The sequence below is a fragment of the Calonectris borealis genome, chromosome 3, assembly GCF_964195595.1.
Source record: "Calonectris borealis chromosome 3, bCalBor7.hap1.2, whole genome shotgun sequence".
Taxonomy (NCBI): Eukaryota; Metazoa; Chordata; class Aves; order Procellariiformes; family Procellariidae; genus Calonectris; species Calonectris borealis.
The window spans coordinates 39,054,268-39,073,963 of record NC_134314.1 but is presented as its reverse complement, the minus strand read 5'-3'; the positions used below and the strand labels follow the sequence as shown (position 1 = coordinate 39,073,963).

The following is a 19,696-nucleotide window of genomic DNA, read 5'->3' as shown; positions in this document are numbered from 1 at the left end:
CTTTCAGGTGGTACTCTGCAAATTCCACTCTGTGTTCCTTTCCCACAAAGGTCATGTTTATACATGTGGACACGGACAAGGAGGACGCTTGGGTCATGGTGATGAACAAACATGCCTGGTATGCTATCTTATGCTATCTCGTGTGGTCTAGTGTGATATTTCTATTATTTCAAACAGCAAGTCTAAAAAGTGAATTAGAGTTTCTGTGAATGTACTTTCAAAACCAGTTTGCTGTTGATTTCAAACAAACCCCCTTACTCCCCCCACCAAATAAAAGGAAAAAAACCTCTCTAGTACTACTAGTGAGCAGTGGCAGAGAATAGAAGAATGTGCATATAAATATATTTTAATTTAAGACAGCTAGGTACTGCGGTCAAAATTCTGTGTTATGGCCAAGTTGTTTTAAAGGCTAACTGATGCCACATAAGTGGAAGCAATTGGTTTTTGGCTTGGGCTGGCTTCTTAAATAGGTTTGTGATGCCGTCTGATGAGTGTCAGGGCTGGCAGAAAGGAAACAGCAGTACTGTGGAGCTGTAGTGGCATGAAAAGTGATAGTAGGGTTTCTTCTTACTAGACTTGCACAACTATTAAGTGAAAACTCACTTATCATTTTCACTTGAATAGTACATTGCTGCAATATGCAAAAACAGAATTTGAGAAGACTAAGATATGATGACAATACAATTCTTAGACTTCAGTGTCTTATCCTGTGCACACTACCTCATAGCGGCATTTAGTTTGCAGCACAATAATTTTTTAGAATTTCTAGTATCAAGTATCTGGTAGAACTTGATATTATGTTGCTGGATGTTATAGTGAAGACCAGAGCTCAATTTTTAACGCTTCTTTTAAAAAATGCAATTCTATGAAATTAGAATTTTTTGCAAATTGCTGTTTTGAAATTGGGATGTTATGCAGTTGAATGAAGGAGTGCTCACATTAGAATGCATGAAGAGTCAAAGATACAGAACTGCTTCCTTTTCTGTGGAATTTTCTTAGGATTATCCTGTGTTTTGGAGAAAGGGAGAAATTTTGGAGGAGGGGAGAAATCTTTATCATTTATGGTAATTTAAAAAGAAAAATAAAAGAGGTAATAGTTAATATTTGTCCAGCTATCCTGAAGATACAGTTTCCAATCTAATTTCAGAGCAGGTAGTTTAAAAATCATCTCCCCTGATAGCAGAGGATGCATTTCAAATGAAAGTAGCTCGTCTTACTGCATTGGATGTGGTAATTATGTTAATGAGTGTATTGTATGTTCAAATGCATTTTCATCTGTAATTCAATATTTGGTCATGACGTTCTGTTGGTGTAACTTTAGTTTCATAGATGGCCACTGGTTAATATCAAACTTTTTTTTTTCTTGTTCAGATTCCAAGACTTGTGGAAGGCTTAGGTGGCCATCAGTGCTCTCAGATAGCTGCAGCTAAGGATCATACTGTTGTTTTAACAGAAGATGGATATGTTTACACATTTGGTTTAAATACTTTCCATCAATTGGGTATTCTTCCTCCTCCTCCTAATTGCAATGTTCCTAGACAGGTAAAAATGGCATCACTCAAAGCTTAGTTGTTTGTTTGTTTTTTTTAACAGAAAGTAAAAAGTGAAGATTGTGGAAATAACTTTTAAACTTTTTTCAGGACAATAAAGTCAAATGTGAGTCAAGATAAAATCTTGATTTCGTGTTATCATACATCTCAGTCTTAAATACTTACCTGTGTCCTGATAAATGTCTTAGTTTGTAACCTGAACTGTACTAAAGTTTGTAGTGCTAAGTATGATACAAAGTACAATTGCCAAAACCCTTTTCTTCCCCAAATTGTTCTGCAGCTGCAATGATGTAAAAGTAATAGGTGTGTATTACTTGAGATTCATGCTCTGTACTCCTTTTGAATCACTGGATGACGGATCTCAGGGTTTGATGATGTGTCCTTTGCTGGAAGCACTGTTGATTCTGGAGTCATAATGCTTTGGGAAGAATAGCAACAGGGAAGAGAGGGTATGGGCATCAGCAACTTGATGATATTTCTATGCTCAATCTATAACTTTTTCTAATTTTTTTTTTTTTAAGTAAATAAAAGTTACATTACCTTTTATTGAAAGGCAGCTACATCCGGAGTAGAACAACATTGCACTACCAGTGTTATAAAAATAGGAAAGAATAATTGGCCGAAGCGCAACAGGATAGTGTTTGGGGGTACAATGGGACGCTCTTCAATAGTGTAATAATAGCTGTGTATCCACAGTATTTGCTTTGATCTTGATCATCTTGATCTGGAAAATCAAGTTAAATTTGAAGTGTGGAATTAGTAGTATTGTGTTCTGCAGTGTGTTTAGGGTGTTAGGACTTATAAGCTGAAACTTTTTAGCTGACACTTTTGCAGCACCTGAGTCTTCTTTGGCTGTCTTATACACGTCTTGTGCAGTCTTGTTCAACATCTTACATATGAAGACAGCCTAAGGAGATTTGATTCTGGTTCTGATTAGATAATGCAGAAAGTTTACTTCTTTTTGTCACTAGTGCAATAGTACCCCACTTGACAAACTTCTGAAATAATCCTGACTTATTACACTGTATGTGGATTGATACCAATGCTTCATTCTTAATGACTTTAGGAGTTAAATGTTGTCAGAAGTTTGTACATGTGAAATTCACCTGTTGCTGCTTAATATTAAGATGTACTTTGGATTTGTGCTTAGGTTCAGGCAAAAAACCTGAAAGGTAGAATGGTGATTGGAGTGGCTGCAGGCAGATTCCATACAGTGCTATGGACTAAGGAAGCAGTGTATACCATGGGGCTGAATGGCGGCCAACTAGGTAAGGTAGAAGCATTGTGAAAGTAAAACCCAGCCATTAAAAGATGTTATTCGTACTAAAGCTGTCATCTGCTTCTTATAGCAGAAGCCTGGTTAAAGCTTTCTCTACTCTCTCTCTTTTTTTTTTTTTTTTAAAACCAGTCTGATGACATCATCCCTTCACACTTCTTTTGAAGAATATTTTTCATTACCGCCAGTCACTTTCACATTTTGAGATGATGGGAGCTAGTCAGACTTAGCTCTGTTATTTGAACTCTTTATAATTCTTTCGCCTTGCATGTATCTTGTGTGGTCCTGCTACTGAAGACTTTCAGGAAACAGAATGTTGCTGTTTGTGTTGCAGATTACCCCAAGGCTTGCTTGTCTCCCTCCAGCAGTCTGGCTGGTACTGCCCTTAATAAACTATAAACTAGCATTCAGCTCTCCTGCCTATGTCCTTCTTTCACCATGCACTATAAACATGCTACTGATAACTTTTTCCATGCTAACTTTTAAAACTGAAATGCTTGCCCATATCTAGAATTTTTTTCAACAATACCATTACCAGAATCTTCACTTAACTCAGTATTATTCTAAAGTCAAGAAAGAACCTAACAAAAATGTATTACCAACTAGTGAACTTCTTGATTTGTTTTATGAATGGGATATTTTAATTGCTTTTGTCTTTTTTAATAAACAGGTATTGCAATATTGGTTTGGATTTGCATTTCCGCAGTTCTGTATCTGTGTGCAAACAAAACTGTTAGCTAGCTCTGGTACTTAACAGTTAATCTGCATCAGTTCTGGCATCAGGTTCAGACACTTTTTTGTGTTCCTATTTAAGATTGCAAAGGTATGTGAAAAAAACCTTGTCTTTATCAGAGAAGTATCTTACTAATGAATGTTTGGCATTTTTTTGTTTGGTTTTGGGTTTTTGTATATGCACCTATCATATAAGTTTTTTTTGTGGTTGCTTGTGTTGTTGAGATTATTCTGGTGTGCACATGGCCCACTGCAGTACCATATGGAGACAGTAATTGGATCGTAAGCGGTATAGTTGTGTCAGCTGGGCGCTATGATAGACCTGTGGTAATAAACCTCGCCTCTTTAAGATGTTTGGGCATAGCAGTGCACTGTCATATGACAAGGTTGCTTCCAGCTTTAGAGGTAGCTCTGCTGCTTGTTCCTGGATATTTGTACCCTGATCCGCTCTGTGGTGCAGACATAAGTGCACACAGAGCAGGGTTATGTTATGTATGAGATTCTTTGTGTTAGGTTTCTTGATGCAGCAGAGCAGCAGTGGCCTGATTTTTTTTTTTTTTTTAAGTATGTTTTCAGAGACCTTGCATTACAGCTCCAACCTTGTCTGTTGTTTCACCTAACTGCCTGCCTTCATGCTTACGTGCACTTACAGTAATTTTTATGACAAGCTTGTTTGGTATCTATCTTCCAATGTCTGAAATAATCTATAGTTTATGCCAGTGTGATAGTATTTCCAGTGTCTTGAACTGTAATATGATCAAATAAATGTTCGTTCTTTGGAATCAAAGGCAGTACCACTGTGGAGTCTAACCACATTAAATAGCTTTCCCTGTAGAATATGCCTTATTTCATTTTTTGTGTATCAAATCTTGAATGTTTTCTGCTGTTTGTGGTGAACTAACAAGTATGTGGGGTGGATCTCTTATCTGTCTAATTATTTTGAAGATGAATTATCTAACTACCTAAAAAATCTTTTAGAATTTAAAGGTTCTTCAAAGTAGTAAAGTGTCCTTTAAATGCACAATGTGTGGAATGGCAAATAATGTTTTTGGGGTGTGTTGTATTTTCTAGGTTATCTGCTGGATCCTAATGGAGAAAAATGTGTAACTGCACCTCGCCAAGTTTCAGCTCTACACCATAAAGATATCTCTGTGTCCTTGGTCTCTGCAAGCGATGGCGCTACAGTATGCGTTACTGAAAGAGGAGATATTTATTTACTTGCAGACTATCAGTGCAAAAAGATGGCTTCGAAGTATGTGTTACTTTTCTAATTTGTAATGAAGAGCAATAGGTGAAGATTTCACTGTAGTCTTATACTTGCAAGCTATTTTAAAGATTTTTGTGCATAAAGTAGAGATAATACGGTGCTCCCCAGAGTTTTCGTCATTTGCAGTTCTTTCATATGAATTGCGGCTATGTTTTTTGTTTGTTTGTTTATTTGTTTTTGTTATTAGATGAAGCTAAAGTGCCACTCGCTGTTTACCAAAGATACTTAAACAAACCATACTGAGAGGAAATATTTTGTGCCATTGGTTTAAAAATATTGAAACTGATATTTTTTGTTCATCTGTTAGCCTGAATTTGTATAAATGCATCTTGGTAGAGGTGTTGAAGATCTGCTATTCTATTTAGTTATGTTGTTATGATTTTGAATCAGTAATTTGGGGTCTGAATTTCATAATTAATGTGTGGATATAGTATGTTATAAAGGGTAATTTAGGTTGCAAGGGGAGCCCTGTGACATCATCTGGTCCATGTGCTAAAACCTGGATGTAAAACCTATTGAAGAAACTGGGCCCATGACTCATAAATTTAGGAAATTATTTGATCCCATTCTCTCTTACTTAGTTTACAGTAACAGATTAGAAGGCGTAATTAGCATTTTTTCCCAGCTAACTCCCAGTTAGCTTTTCAGCTTCACTTCAAATTCTAGCAGTGTTTATTGACATGTTACAGTTTCATGATTATTTTATACTTCATTTTCTACATGGTTGTAAGTGAAGGTGCTGGCACTTGGAGAAACTTAATACCATGTATTGTGCTCTTATACTAAGAAACTGAAAAGAGATAACTTGCATGGTTTTGATCAGGTAAAAAACAAAACCCGCCAAAAACCTGAGAAACAGCCTACTGGGGTAGGATAGGTCTTTCAATACAAACAGCTAAATGAAATTTATACAGCTATAATTTCTGGAATGCTGAAGATCAAAAGTAAATCATATACTGGTTTTCACTTACGGAATTTTGAGAAGAACGTGTGGATATGATGTGACTTACTTAAAAGCAAAGCAAGAATTACAATTTACTAATAGTATTTTATTAGCAGTTATGTTAGTAATACCAGTGGGGAGAAACTAAACTTAAGTAATTTTTCAGTGTCACTACCTCAACTGTATTTTTTTTTTCCTGCTTCTCTAAATGAAAAAGATAACTCTGTCATAGAAGCAACATCAATACGCAATGAAGAAGTACTAATTTAACCTTTTATGTTCTTTCAGACAGCTGAACCTTAAAAAAGTTCTTGTTAATGGTGGATATTTGGAATATAAGGTAGATACGCAGCATCTTAAAGAAAATGGGGGTCAGAAGATTTGCATTCTAGTGCTGGATGAAGCTGGAAGAGTAAGTTGTGTCCCTAGAAATCATAATTACATAGCAAGCTGCTTACTGATTAATCAAACTTTAAAGATAAGAAGTTGACAGGTCAAAATCATGCGTAAAAAATACCCAGTTCATTTGTGTAGAGCTGCTAGTGGTTTCGTGATTTTTTTTTTTGGTGTTTGTTTTTTTTTTTTTAAAGGGCTATGGTAAGACTACCAAGTAATGTACAGTAGTTTATTTTTAAATCTCTGAACATCTAGCGGCTTTTCAGTGAAGGTGTAAACTCCTTTACTTTTACATACATAAGTGGTTATATAGTGTACATGGTCTGGTTTTTTGTTTGTTTTTTTTTTCCCATCTCTCCTTTCACCCCACCTACCCAGTCATCTTTACGCCCTCCAGAAATAGTTTCAGAAGTAGTCTCTGGACTTGAAGTTTTAGAGCCTTTGCTGAAAAGCAGCTGTTTTTTAGATGAGATGTCCCTTCAATTGTTGAAAAGTTGATGAGTGGCTTAGTATTTATAGTTAAGTGTAGACACTGTGTTGTCTTAAAACTGGAATTCTATGGCGGATTTATTGTTTTCTTCCCTCATTCTTTCATAGAGTAACAGTTTATAGGACCCTTCAAAACCCCAGCCTTTTCTAGATCTGCTCACTGGGAGATCTAAACCTTCAGTGCCATCTAGTGGTGTTTACAAAAAGGTTTTGGTACTGAAATGCTGCCTTCTTAAAGAATGTTAAAAACTGAGCTTGTATACCAAAGTAGGAAGCAGTGTGGGTATTTCCTTTTCTTTCCTTGCATTTAACTGAATTATGTTTTGGGATGATCTGATCTGTTTATTAGGTCATTAGTTGTGTCAGAGATTATAAACTTCCAGTTCAGTATTTGTTCATGTGAGGTTTAGCCTCTAGCATCCGTAGTATTGGTAGTGCCCCTTCAACATCTTTGGGGCACTGCTCTAGAAGTAAGAAACTACTTTGTCTTCCTGCATCAGTGGAACTATGTCAACCTACGTTTCATATCTTTCCATGCTGAATACTGGCAAATACTGGGATCTTTAGTGCTTTTAGGCATTATAAATTATTGAGTAAGGGGAGGGATGGAATCTTAATACTTCTGTTTCCCAAATCAACGCTTCCTGGCCTGACTGGACTGTACTCTCTTTAAGAGAGTACTGTTTAGCCTAGAAAAGAGAAGGCTCAAGGGAGATCTTATCAATGTATATACATACTTGAAGGGAAGATGTAAAGAAGATGGAGCCAGGCTCTTTTCAGTGGTGCCCAGTGATAGAACCAGAGGCAATGGGCACAAACTGAAACAAAGGAGGCTCAATCTGATTATCAGGAAGCACTTTTTTACTGTGAGGGTGATCGAGTACTGGCACAGGTTGCCCATGGAGATTGTGGAGTCTCCATCCTTGGAGATATTCAAAAGCTGTCTGGACCCAGTCCTGGGCAACTGGCTCTGGGTAGCCCTGCTTGAGCAGGGGGGTTGGACTAGATAACCTCCAGAGGTCCCTTTCAACCTCAACCATTCTGTGATTCTGTAGGACTCAAGAGAGGGGAAAGGAAATAGGTTACTCAAATTCTTTTGTCCCCTCCTTATGTGGGTGTTAACAGACCTGTGCAAGTTCTTCAGTGGGAGAAGACGAAAGCCCAACTTTAGCACCACTAATGCCACATCTGGGCTTTACCTTGCATGGGATTGTTGCTTCATGCTCACTTCTTTCAGACATCTACATTATACCTTGTTGGGGTCCTGCTGTGCATGCAGTTCTTCACATTTCTGTTAAACGTTTTGAAGTTTGTGTTTGGTCATGATCTCCATTCCAAAACCTTGGCTGATACAGAAAAACTTGAGATTTTTGTCAAACTAATCATCTGACAAAAACGGAGGAAATTATTTAAATTTTTGGTGTGCTAACTTTGAATTTTATCTGATTTATAAGCAAACCAGTTGGACAAATCTGTAAATTAAGAACTAGACTAAAATTGTTTCTTGACTTGATGACACCTTTTGCTGTCCTTTTTGAAATGTCAGTAAAAGCTGTCATATAGATGACTGCTGTGAAGATGTTTGAATATTCAGAGAAGCTTTTCAAATGCCTTTCATGGGCAGGTGGATCTTGATATCATAACAGATTTTCCCTGTTTTACTTGTGGGTTCGTTGTAATAGATGCTCATAACACTTTAGGGTATAATTTTGAGGAATATCTTTCTCCTTTTATATGCAACTTTGAGATTATATGTTATTGTGTTTAAAAAAGTAGTGTGTAATATGTAACTGCTTTTATATGATATGAGGATTTCCCCTTTCTCTGAAAAAAATTATATTATAGGTGTTTTGCTGGAAGTCATCTAACAACTCCATGAAGCAGTGTCGTTGGGTGTATGGCCGGCAAGTCTTCATGTCTGATGTTGCTTTAAATAGGAATGAAATAATGTTTGTCACGCAGGATGGTGAAGCCTTTACAGGGAAGTGGCTGGAAGAAGGAAAAAAAATCTCAGAAAAGAAAGGTTAGCTGTGATTTCGTAATTGTTTTTAAGTACTTCAAATAACTATAAAGCTTTAATCGAATCTTTACAGTCTCTAACAGTATTATGTGCTGAGTTCATTCTTTCCTCTGTGGCTGATGGTTGGTAGCATTGACCACACTCTTCTCTTTCCTCAATAATACCAAGATTTACTTACTTTGCAGACTTCAGTTAGCCTTCAGGTGGAGATTTCCAGGAAGAAGAGTACTTCTGAAGAGTAATAGTAGCACAAGGCTCCGGTGTAATGATCTTGTCACATATTAGATGACCAGTCCTAAGAGACTGGCATTGAACAAAAGAAGGAGCATGTACTTGCTTGGACTGCTAAGTCTGTGAAACCTTATCATGTTTCCCAGATCTTATCTGGGCATAATACAGGCATCAGAGCAATTTCCACCTTATTAGCTTGGCTCATATTGCTGAGAGTAGGTCCTGATGGATTGTTTTTCTGCGAGGAAGGTACCTGACTACTACAGGACAAGATTTTAATTGAAACTGTTAGCTCTGTTCATGTAGGAGTCTTAAAACTCTATGGATAGAAATGGATTTACTTCCAACCTGGGATGTATTTGAACTTTATAGCATTATGTTGCAGTTCTACTTCCTTTGATACCAAGATTCCATCTTCAGTTTTATTAGTCCATTTTTGCATTCTTTCACAGGAAAAATCTTTCCTCTGTTGCTCAATGCAGAGTTGCATACTAGTTTTACTCTGTTGCTACTTTCTTTTATTCTGCACATCACATAGTAGTGCCCTCATTACAGAGGCACCAAACGCCATCTCCTTTTTGCTCTTTTTGTCCTGGTGCTGGTATGTGTCTGTAGGCACTCTCTTCTTTCTGCTTATTGCTGTTCTTTTTGTAGTTTTAGTATCTTCAAGGAAACTTCAGAATCCAGACCTGTTGACTAGTTGAGTGTCTAGTTGATGTTCATCACTGATTTGTAATGAATGAGAGCTTCTGGTTTTTTGAGAGGTTTTAATGAACGTGGTGAATGGTATGGATGTGTATTCGGTTATCCAGTTCTTGAAAAATAATCCAGTATTCGGAGAATATAATGTTTTTTTCAGTAGTATTTTGTTAGTTTGAGTATAATTTAACAGATATAAGATGACGTCTGAAGGCAATTGTATTATATCTGCTATAATTGATATGACAGGAGAAGAAAACAATCTTGCAGTGCTGTACACTGATGCATAGCTTATTTCATTCCACAGGAGGTTGCATTGAATGTTAGATGGAGTGTTTTCCCTTAGATGAAGAAGTGGCAAAACACTTCCACAGAAGTTCTGGATAAAAACTCTCCTATATGTAATGTAAAGTCTTATTCTTAAAATGTCTTCCTGCATTTCAATTAAGCGAGCTGAAATCTTCAGCATAATTTAGCCTTATTCAGTGACTCCATCAATGGACTTACAGAAGTCATAAATCTTGCCTTTTTGTTTTATCAGTTGTGTTTTAATTAGCTGGACCTTTCTGTGCTTTTTTTCCAATTTTTTTTTTTTTAGCAGAACTTGTATCGAGCCTTCAGAATTCTTCATGTGATGCGTCTTGTGAACATGATACAAACAGTGTGTATGAAAGAATTCGACTTCAGAAGCTTACTTTTGTCCACCGAGCTGTTAGTATTGCCACCGATCCTAACGGTTGCAATTTTGCTGTTTTACAGTCAGATCCTAAAACAAGGTATATTTAAAGTATCAACATCTGTATTTTTTCTCTTTTTTTGTGTGTGATTGCAATTGAATCATTCTGCTTTTCAAAACCATTTTCTGGCTCATACAGAAGTCACGGTAAATGTGGTTGTCCATACTGCTAGAGAATAGCACTTGTTAGTAAACAACTGTGTTGAAGTTACCCAAAGACCTCAGCGTATGTATTTGCATTATTAGTATAGATACTGTTGATGTTTTATCTAAAGTGTTTAAGGCAAGCATTTGCGATGTATTTCTTAACACACTGAGCTCTAAATACTGTAGAAAATTCACCCCTTTAGTAATCACCAATAATCAGCTTTTAAATAAAAGTGCAAAGTGGATCTTTATTTGTTTGGAAAAAACGTTTAAAGTAAAATGAATAAATAGAATACTGAACCGTGTTCCTTGCACTCTTATAATAGTTTCCAATATATCTGATAAATAAGTAAATATTAGGGTTTTTTCCTTATTGCTTTGGATTGTAATATGAAATAAAGCAATTATTTCTGTGTTTTCTTGTTGGAAAAATGAGATGAAGATAAGATAGTTCTGATAATACATATTTACTGGCTACATTGTAAAGACAAAACACTATATTTGATATTCTGAAGCTAGACAGATCTTACATATGTGGTTTAATTGCCTAAATACCATATTATTAATTCTTTTTGTAAAGAATAGGACAAGAAATGTTCAGTAGTCCAGCAATGTAAAAAAACCCCAAACAAACCAAATGGAAACAACCTCACCCTCTTCATTAAACATACTATGTAAAATTTTATGGAGCTTGTAAATAGTGGTGTTTTTTTTTGATGGATTTCGTTTTGTTCTAGTCTCTATGAAATTCCCAGTGTGTCATTATCAAGTTTCGGAGAGGATTTTGGCAAACTGTTAGATGAAACAGATGAAATGGACAGCATCCATGATGTGACTTTTCGGATTGGCACAAGAACTTACCCCGTGCACAAATACATCTTGGCTGTACGCTCCGACTTCTTCAAGAAGCTGTTTGTTTCCAGTGACGACCAGCTAGACACTCCAGACGTCTACCGTAAAGATGAAGATGCTGTTGGATGTGATCTTTATGTAATAGACAAAGTTCATCCAGATCTGTTTGCATACCTTCTGCAGTTCATATACACTGATACTTGTGATCTTTTGACTCACGGTTGTAAACCAAAAATCCTGCATAAAGGAAAATCGGAAGAATATCAAGATACTTTAATTTCTAACCTGAGCAAAATGAGTTTTGATGAAAATGTTAATGAAAAGTCTGCATTTGAGATCTATAGAAATAATCAAGTGCAAGTTATAAATGAAAAACAGAAGAGCAAATCTAAAAAAGGCAAAGTTGTTGGTGAAGAAGCTAACCTCATAAAAATGTTGCAAAGTGCTGCAAAGAAGTTTGGACTCAGCAATTTAAGTGGAAGGTAGGTGAAAGGAAGTGCACTTATATTCTGGCAAGCTCTTCACAGAGTGTTTTTATGTAAGCTGATCTAACTTTAGTTGTTATTAAAGTAGAAGGCTAGTTGGGGTTGATAAGTTTGCCTTTTTTTGCTTGTTTTATTGTTTGTAAGTATAAAAGTTTACAGCATGCACCATGTCATCTCTTTAAAGCAACATCAGTTTGTTCTCATGCTCTCTGCTAAGAGAAAACATGTATGACCTTTTCGAATAATGTCAGAAGCAGACTTCTGTAGCATGATTATGTACTTAAAGCATCATTTTTCAATAGGCTTCTATATGATGAGAATGTGCTGTTGGCCCTTATTGTGTCCAAGAACTTCTTGGACATTTGTATTTAAAACATCTGTCCTGTGTACCTTTTAAGGCATGGGCTCTCTGAGACTTGACATCTGATGCAAATCATCTGACTTTCCAGAATGACTGTCATAAAACATCAATACTTGTTTTGTTAGAGACAGCTGATCTAATTGAGTTTTGGATTGATGAATTTCTATGCTGTGGTCTGTAGTCTACCAGTTTTTCCATAGACAGTGAACCTATTTAGCGTAAAACAACACAAAGCAAAGTTAAATTCTTGTTTAACTGATGCATTTTTAATGCTACGTGGTGAAACTAATGGAATTGAGACCAAATGTCTCTATAGAACTGTATTACTCAATTGGGTTTTTTTTTCTGTGTTTGTGTTTTCCTTTCAAAGGAGGGAATGAGCTTTCTCAGGGCAGTTTTCTTCACTGTATTTTTCGCAAACACTAAAATTAATCAGCGAAGATGTGAAGCTGCTGCTAAGACTGAGTTCCCAAGTAAAATTTCCATGTTAAAGCACTTTCCCTTTGAAAGTGTATTGCTTTGTACTCCACCAGCAGCACTCCTGTGTCTTCACCAGCCCATTCACAAGCCTCCTTGATGAATTAGGGTGCTAAAGCCTGTGCTGAAACATGCATCTCTCTGTCTTTGCTCAGATACCTGACTGGTGGCAGTACAGATAACTCCTACATTTTTGACCCTGTGGTGTTGAACTTTGGCCTTAACTGTAGCAGTGTAGCTTTCATCTAAGATAATAGATAAGATAGCTAAGATGTGGAAAGAATGTCAGTTACATTTTACATCTGCAGTGAAGACTTTCAAGTAACAACTGGCCCTTTCTAGTTTTCTGTGATGAATGATTTTGATCCTTTTTCATATTCACAGTATGAGCCCACTGAAGTGCTGTTACTTTGCGAAACTGTTCTTCTTAATGGTTTGAACTGTATACTAATTGTATTACTTGCTACTAATGTTAATGATTTGCAGGTTGGATGGAGTCAGGTTAGAAAATGGAAAAATTAATGTCGTCAACAGGAAGAATGGGAACAAACCAAAGTTAAATCAGAAGAAATGGTAAACTTTTAAAATCAACTTCCCCTACCCCCACCATCTTCCTTTTATGTCATCTCTTTGTCTGTTAAGTGCAGGCTAAGGTTGATCAGCTGTATTTTAACTTCTAGTGTACAGTTGTCTCTCTCACAGTAACTCATGTTTGGAAGTTCTCTATAGATGCTTATAGACTGATCTATGAATTAGTAATCTGGGATAGAATGTGTGTGGTATATTTTTGCTTCTTTTTGCTGTACATTAATGTATTTTGTGGATTAATTTATAGAATACTAATGCCAGGAGAAATGTTGTGGGTAATCCAGTCAAAAGCAGTTTAACTTTTGCAAATATGCTTGCTGTGACAATAAGACTGCATGGATTGGAAATAAGCAAATGTATAATATTTTTTCTAATTAAAAAAATCTCTGGAATATCTTTCAATAGAAAAATTCCTTATGCTTTTATCAAAGTGATGTTTGTTTTTTAATTCCATTGGTGTGATTGGGTTATTTACTCCCAAAGGCTTGAATAGTCTCCTTAACGTAGTAAAAGCACATTGCATAAAAGTAGCTTTTTCACAGAATTTGGATTACTTCACTCTTAAAATGCATTGTCAAAGGTTATAGTAGCTACTAATGTAAAAGAAACTAACTTAACATAGACCATTTAAGATTTACTAAAATTAGCCATAATTAATTATTTGGTCATAGCAAATTGACTGTGTTTTGAAGGAAATACTTCAGATGGAATTTTGAGAGCTCAACTTCGGTCAAAAAAATTTCTCTCTTGAAACTATGGTGCCTGTACTTTTAGGTTCATTTTATATGACATTGTTAAAGTTCAGTTGTGTTTTAGTTTTAAAGATAAATCCTAACTTGCTAAAGTAAGCATTTATTTATAGAGTTTACAACTTGTAGCTCTTCTGAACAGTCACAGTTCTGATCCTATTAAATATCTTCTAGTTCGTACCTCTGCGATGTGACCCTGAAATCTTTAGATGGAAAGGAATTCCCGTGCCATAAGTGTGTACTTTGTGCAAGACTTGGTATGTGTGTGTATTTTTATATACGTATAATATAAGTCATATTGTCTTTTTTAACTGAAATTTTATTACATCTTGAACTGAAATGCCTTTCTTTACAGATTATTTTCACAGCATGTTAAGCAGCTCATGGATTGAGGTAAGCTTGCCAATAAACGTGTGGTGGTATGTTTTGTTGCATCAAATAAGTGACAGCTTTTCAGTTTTTACTAGAATAACATATCCTAAATTCTGGGGGAAAGGAAAGGTTGGATTCTTGGATCCTGTTTGCAAGAAAAAAAAAACCCAACACATTTTTGGTTACTCTATATTTGTACTATTGAGGTTGTTATTAAATGAGAGTAATAAATGTAATAATGTATATAAAAGGAAATTAAAGTATTACTTTTGTTTTAGAGATTTATTTTGAGGTAGTTCATGGATTTATAAAAGCTGCTGGGCTGTTATTATGGGGTACTGCTTTGGATCATTTTTCATTTTCTTTCTGTAAAAGATCTTACAATTTAAATAGTATGCAGTATGGAATAGCTTTTCATATGTACTGAGTGAAAGATACAGCAGAATCAAGAGTCAATGTGTAGAATCTGTAGTTGACTTACTGTTAATGAAATAGACGATATCAAGAACTATTCCACTTAGTCACCAGCTGCTGCTTCAAAAGGTGTAGATCTTTCATTTGTCTTGGTTCCTATTTGCTAGCTGTGTGTCAATGCCCTGGTTGTTCCCGGACATCGTAATTTCACTAAATGCCTCTGTTTAAGTATCTGAATGCTTGTTGAAAGAGAGGAAAGGTGTAAATGGAGAAGCGTTTTTCAGAGTGTGAAAGCTGAAGCAGTGTGCAAGAGTTTTCCCAACTTTCATAGCTTTTTGGCAGTATGTAAATCTAAGAACCTGGCAAAGTACTGGCAATTCTCTTCTGCTGCATAACAGAACTTTACCTGTCCTCTAAGTTACTGTACTGCCTTTCCCTCAGTCATCCCTGAGGAAACATATCCGAAACACTGTAAGACAAGTGATTGATTTTTTTTTTTTAAGTGTTGAATGTCCATTTGTATCATTGATTTCTGTATCAGTTGTATGTAGTTCGTAAGTTATCTATTATTTTGTAAGTAAATCTAAATCGTAAGTAAATATTTTGTGAATCAAGTGCACCAGATGTTGTATAAAAATCTTAATGTCTGTAAGAGGTTTTTAAACTTCAGATGGGAAATACCAGTAGCATGTTCTAAAGCAAAAGAAATCGTTTAGTGTAAAGCTTTGCTTCAGTACCACCTGAAATAAACCAAAGTTGTTAAGCAGTGATGTTGCATAAACTTGAATGGTAACAATTACATGGTTTAATGGCTAATGCTTGGTCATACAAAAGCTTTGCCTCAATGGTTAAGATGGTTCTTCAAATGGAGGGTTTGCTGAGGACCTTGTTTTCTGAGGGGTTAACAGTAATGGCTACTTTTGTTTTATTCTTGCATGGGAACTTGTGATTTCACTAGATCTTTTACCTTGAAAGGAAAGCAGTTCAGTATTTGCATAGGGGATTCCTGTAGTTCTACTTCTAGGCAATTGTGGGTAAAAGTAATACAATCAAGGAGGATTGTTAGAGAAGATGCTCAAACTGAACTGTTTCATGAGTATTTATTCAGAAGTTTGGGCAGATTTTAATTGCTCTGCTACAATCAATTTTTAATTGAAGAGCTTGAACAGATTTTGTGCAAATGCTTAAATAATTGTTTAACTTTGAAAATGTGACCCTCAGTATGAGTCATTTGCTAAATATAATTGCTGTCTTAGTTTTGTATTTTATTCCAAGAAGTCAGCTTCTTTTACTCTTTTTGTTTGTTTTTTTTTTTTAATCCTTTTGCCTTATAGGCTTCCTGTTGTTCAGCTCTGGAGATGGCAATCCATTCTGACATACTACAGATAATTGTAGATTACCTGTATACAGATGAAGCTCTTGCGATAAAAGGTGCCATTAATATATTTTCAACTCAGCTATAGCTCCTGCAATTTTTATATTTTTAAAATAGAAATTCAATACTTAATATGCTTGCATTGAAGTTTTATGTAGAAAATCCAAATTTTTGTGACTCTTGCTTTATATTTTGAGGTGATAGTTGTACCCCAGGCCTTTTTGTACCTTTTCTTTAGTTTGTCAAACTGCAGTTTTCCTTTTCCCTCCTTCTCTTGCTTCAAAAAAATGATTGCTTCTGTTCTTTTAAGCTATTTCTAGTGCTGTGAAAATTCCATCAAAATTTGCAAAGCCATTACATTTGTCCTTTGGTAAAATCTCATTGAAGCTGTATGTGTTATACTTACTTTTGACTTGCCCACAGTGTTTACATGATGCTTTGTTTTCCAGATTCTCAAAATGTGGAATTCATATGTAATGTTCTTGTGGTAGCAGACCAACTTCTTATATCCAGACTCAAAGAAATCTGTGAAGTAGCCATTGCAGAAAAACGTGAGTTCTTCCACTTGTATTATAAAGGATTAGAGAATAAAAACCGCTTTTTTTAGATGTTAATATTCTTGCTGATTTCAGTACAGAATTATTTGCTTATATTCCTTTGCTCTGATTACCTTTTGCTGTTCATTGCATAGCTGTTAACAGTTGCTTCTTTAGTCTGGGTGATGTTCTAGGTTAGCATAATCTTCCATGCATCATTGTCTTCATCTCATGATCTTTCATAAAAGAAAAAAAAAGTAGGAAAAAAAAAAAGCAAAAAAAAAAAAACCAAACCCACTACAACAAATAAACAAAATTTTTGTAAAACCTTTATTTCATTGAATTCAAACTTCTTGTCTTTAAAACATGATAAAATGAATTCTATGTTTCTATTTCTGTCCTCGTATTTAGTTCTACTGGTTCTTTGTTTGACACAGTGCTGTTTCTATATGGCTGTGAAGGTTTGTCTCTTCTAGAAAACACTTAAGTGTTGTTGCTTAGCTTCATACAAGAAGTCAGCATACAATTTTTGCTTGGCATTTCTTAGTTACTTCCATTTTTCTTTCTTTCTCTCCCCTGCTCCCTACCCCTTCACCCCCCTTTTTTTTCTTTCTCCCTGCTAAAGGAACATTTGGAGCTTTAAGAACTTTTATGCTGTATATGAAACTTGCTATTTTTAACTTTGTTTTTCCCCTTTGTTTTGGACTGCTGAGTTTCAATATATTGAAACTGATAGGTTTGTAGGTAGGGCCTTTCTATTTCTGTGAAGCAGCCATTACATTCAAGCTGCTACAAAGTTATGTGGAGCTTGCTTGTAGTTTATGGCCATTTGAGCATTAGCATTTTTTCTAGGAATGGAGAAGTATATGATGTTCCAATAACTAGATCATGCTGTGCAATGTCTTAAAAACTGCTGCATGGTATTGCAGCACGTTATCCAATTTAGTTTGTTGTGTTTCTTCTTTGCAGTTACTTTAAAGAATGCTGCCGAGCTGTTGGAGTTCTCAGCAATGTATAATGCTGAACAGTTAAAACTGTCCTGCTTGCAGTTCATAGGACTCAATATGGCAGCTTTGCTTGAAGCAAGGTAAGGAGGAATGCAAATGTGTTCTTGTACTAGCTGTTAAATTCAAACATCCCAAAAAGGCAAAAGAGCTGGAAGAACTGATAGGAGCAGTTAAATGTTAAAATGCAACTGAATGCTGCTAGTTTAAAGAGAAGCTCGTTTTTTGCCAAACAGGAAGAGGGAAACTAGTTAAATATCTGTATGTACTGTACCAGTTCTATAGTACAAATCCCTATGTTATAATCTGGCATGAAGAGCCTGGATTAAGGGGAAAAACCTTTCTTGAATTCAGTGGGCTTTGACATTTAGGCCTAATCTTGTTTGGGTTTTTTAAATTGTTTTTGAAGATGCATAAAACTGTGGTGGTGTTTGTTTTTTGTTTTGTTTTGTTTTTTTTTAAACATGATAGTTACTATGCAAATTGAATTTATTTTAAGTAGGTTTATTATAGCTGGTGCATTTTCCAAAGAGGATGCACCTGCCTTCTGGTAGTCTCTTTGCTTTAACTGTCTGCAGTGAGGCTGAACAAATTAATTAATTACTCTTGCTTTCCACAATGATTCAGCTAGGGTTCTAAGAAGCTGAAGGTGTGCTCTGGCCTTCCTTCTCTTGATGCTTTTGGACAGGGCTTCAGGTTGCTTCCAGAGTACATACCATCTTCTCAGAGCAAGCACTGATTGAACTTCTTTTCTAGCAAAGACTTAAACCCCCCCCCCAAAACCCTCAAAAAAAACCCCAACCAAATAAAAAACTTCCATCTCTATTATTGGTCCACTCTGTCCACTCCTAGCCTTTTTGTCATGCTTCCTTTTACCTATAGAAGTTCTAAGAGATCTGAACCAGTTGAGAATGCCAGCACTTCACTGCTATGTCACAGAACTGCTTGCATCACAGATACAGGAATTCATTCATATTCGCAATTTTCCTCTTCACATCTTTATATAAAGTATAAACATTTCAACCTTTGATTTTGGAGAGAAGAGTAAAAATCTAATAACATTGTCTTAAGTATTATTCTGAATTCAGATTTGTTTTGTCTTAAGCCTGGAAAGGACATGCAACATTCTTACTACAATTAAGACTGGATCTGCATTTTATTGAAAATCTGAAAATGTCATTACTGTGTAGCAAGACTTTTAATCTGAGACACCTGACAGCTTTGTGCAAGGAGAGCTGCTCACACGGGCAAGACAGTTCTGTTGAGTAAAGTTTGTTGCTGTAGTATTATTTTTTGGCATAAATGTCAAGGGATGTTGTGGCTGAGTTGTACAGAAGAATTTGCATAGACTTGGAGTATTAAATACATGTCAGGAAGACTTGAAAGTATGCAGAAATAGGTAAAGTAATGACCAGTTCATGGTAACTTAACTATATATGTCTATATTGGCTGTGGCCCTAAGTAAAGGTAGGCTGTCTGGAAAGGTTGTGGGTTTAATCCTGCCTTACAACAAGGGCGTTGCCTAGTTTATATTTTGTGTTCATTTTCTTCCTTCTGACTCTGTGACCACCATCAATAGGTAATAATGCCTGTAGGTGAGATTCATCTAAAACATTCATTTGAATTTTTCATTAATGTGATTTTTTTTTTTTTTTTTAAGCTGGTAAGATAAATTTGTATTTTTTTTTTTTAGGACTCTGGATGTCTTAAGTGATGAAGTTGTAAAGGATCTTTCTGTTTATTACAGGAAAATGGTAAGTTGTACAACTTGAGTGTAAGCTGATTAGGTTTAAAATGAGAACAGATAAGTAATACATACCTGCAGGGTCTGTAGATGACAGGCTAAATGTGGAACATCTGACTCAAAAGCTAAGGTTAGCTGCTGCTATTACCACTCTCATGGAGCTCATATTTCATTATTCAGTAGCCTCTGCTGCAACAGTATTGTGTCCTTTAAATTAATTAATTATACACATTAAACATATTAATGTTCTCTA

General features: G+C 35.7%; 1 protein-coding gene across 7 annotated transcripts in view; it reads left to right on the top strand.

The window, feature by feature from the left end:
* The window catches only part of IBTK (inhibitor of Bruton tyrosine kinase), a 62,467-nt gene that overhangs the window by 15,087 nt on the left and 27,684 nt on the right, over positions 1-19,696 (top strand). For 5 of the 7 annotated variants that reach the window (XR_012672917.1, XR_012672918.1, XM_075145381.1 and 2 more), the window contains 15 exons: positions 8-118; positions 1,372-1,542; positions 2,701-2,818; positions 4,630-4,810; positions 6,057-6,180; positions 8,499-8,676; positions 10,202-10,379; positions 11,224-11,820; positions 13,148-13,234; positions 14,173-14,255; positions 14,354-14,391; positions 16,119-16,215; positions 16,609-16,710; positions 17,665-17,782; positions 19,393-19,453. Coding sequence is in view for 5 of the 7 variants with exons in the window: in XM_075145381.1 (XP_075001482.1) it covers positions 8-118; positions 1,372-1,542; positions 2,701-2,818; positions 4,630-4,810; positions 6,057-6,180; positions 8,499-8,676; positions 10,202-10,379; positions 11,224-11,820; positions 13,148-13,234; positions 14,173-14,255; positions 14,354-14,391; positions 16,119-16,215; positions 16,609-16,710; positions 17,665-17,782; positions 19,393-19,453 (2,244 nt within the window). In the remaining 2 variants the exon portion in view is untranslated. The remainder of the gene's footprint in view (positions 1-7; positions 119-1,371; positions 1,543-2,700; positions 2,819-4,629; positions 4,811-6,056; positions 6,181-8,498; positions 8,677-10,201; positions 10,380-11,223; positions 11,821-13,147; positions 13,235-14,172; positions 14,256-14,353; positions 14,392-16,118; positions 16,216-16,608; positions 16,711-17,664; positions 17,783-19,392; positions 19,454-19,696) is intronic. The other 2 variants (XM_075145380.1, XM_075145382.1) reach the window with 2 other exon arrangements.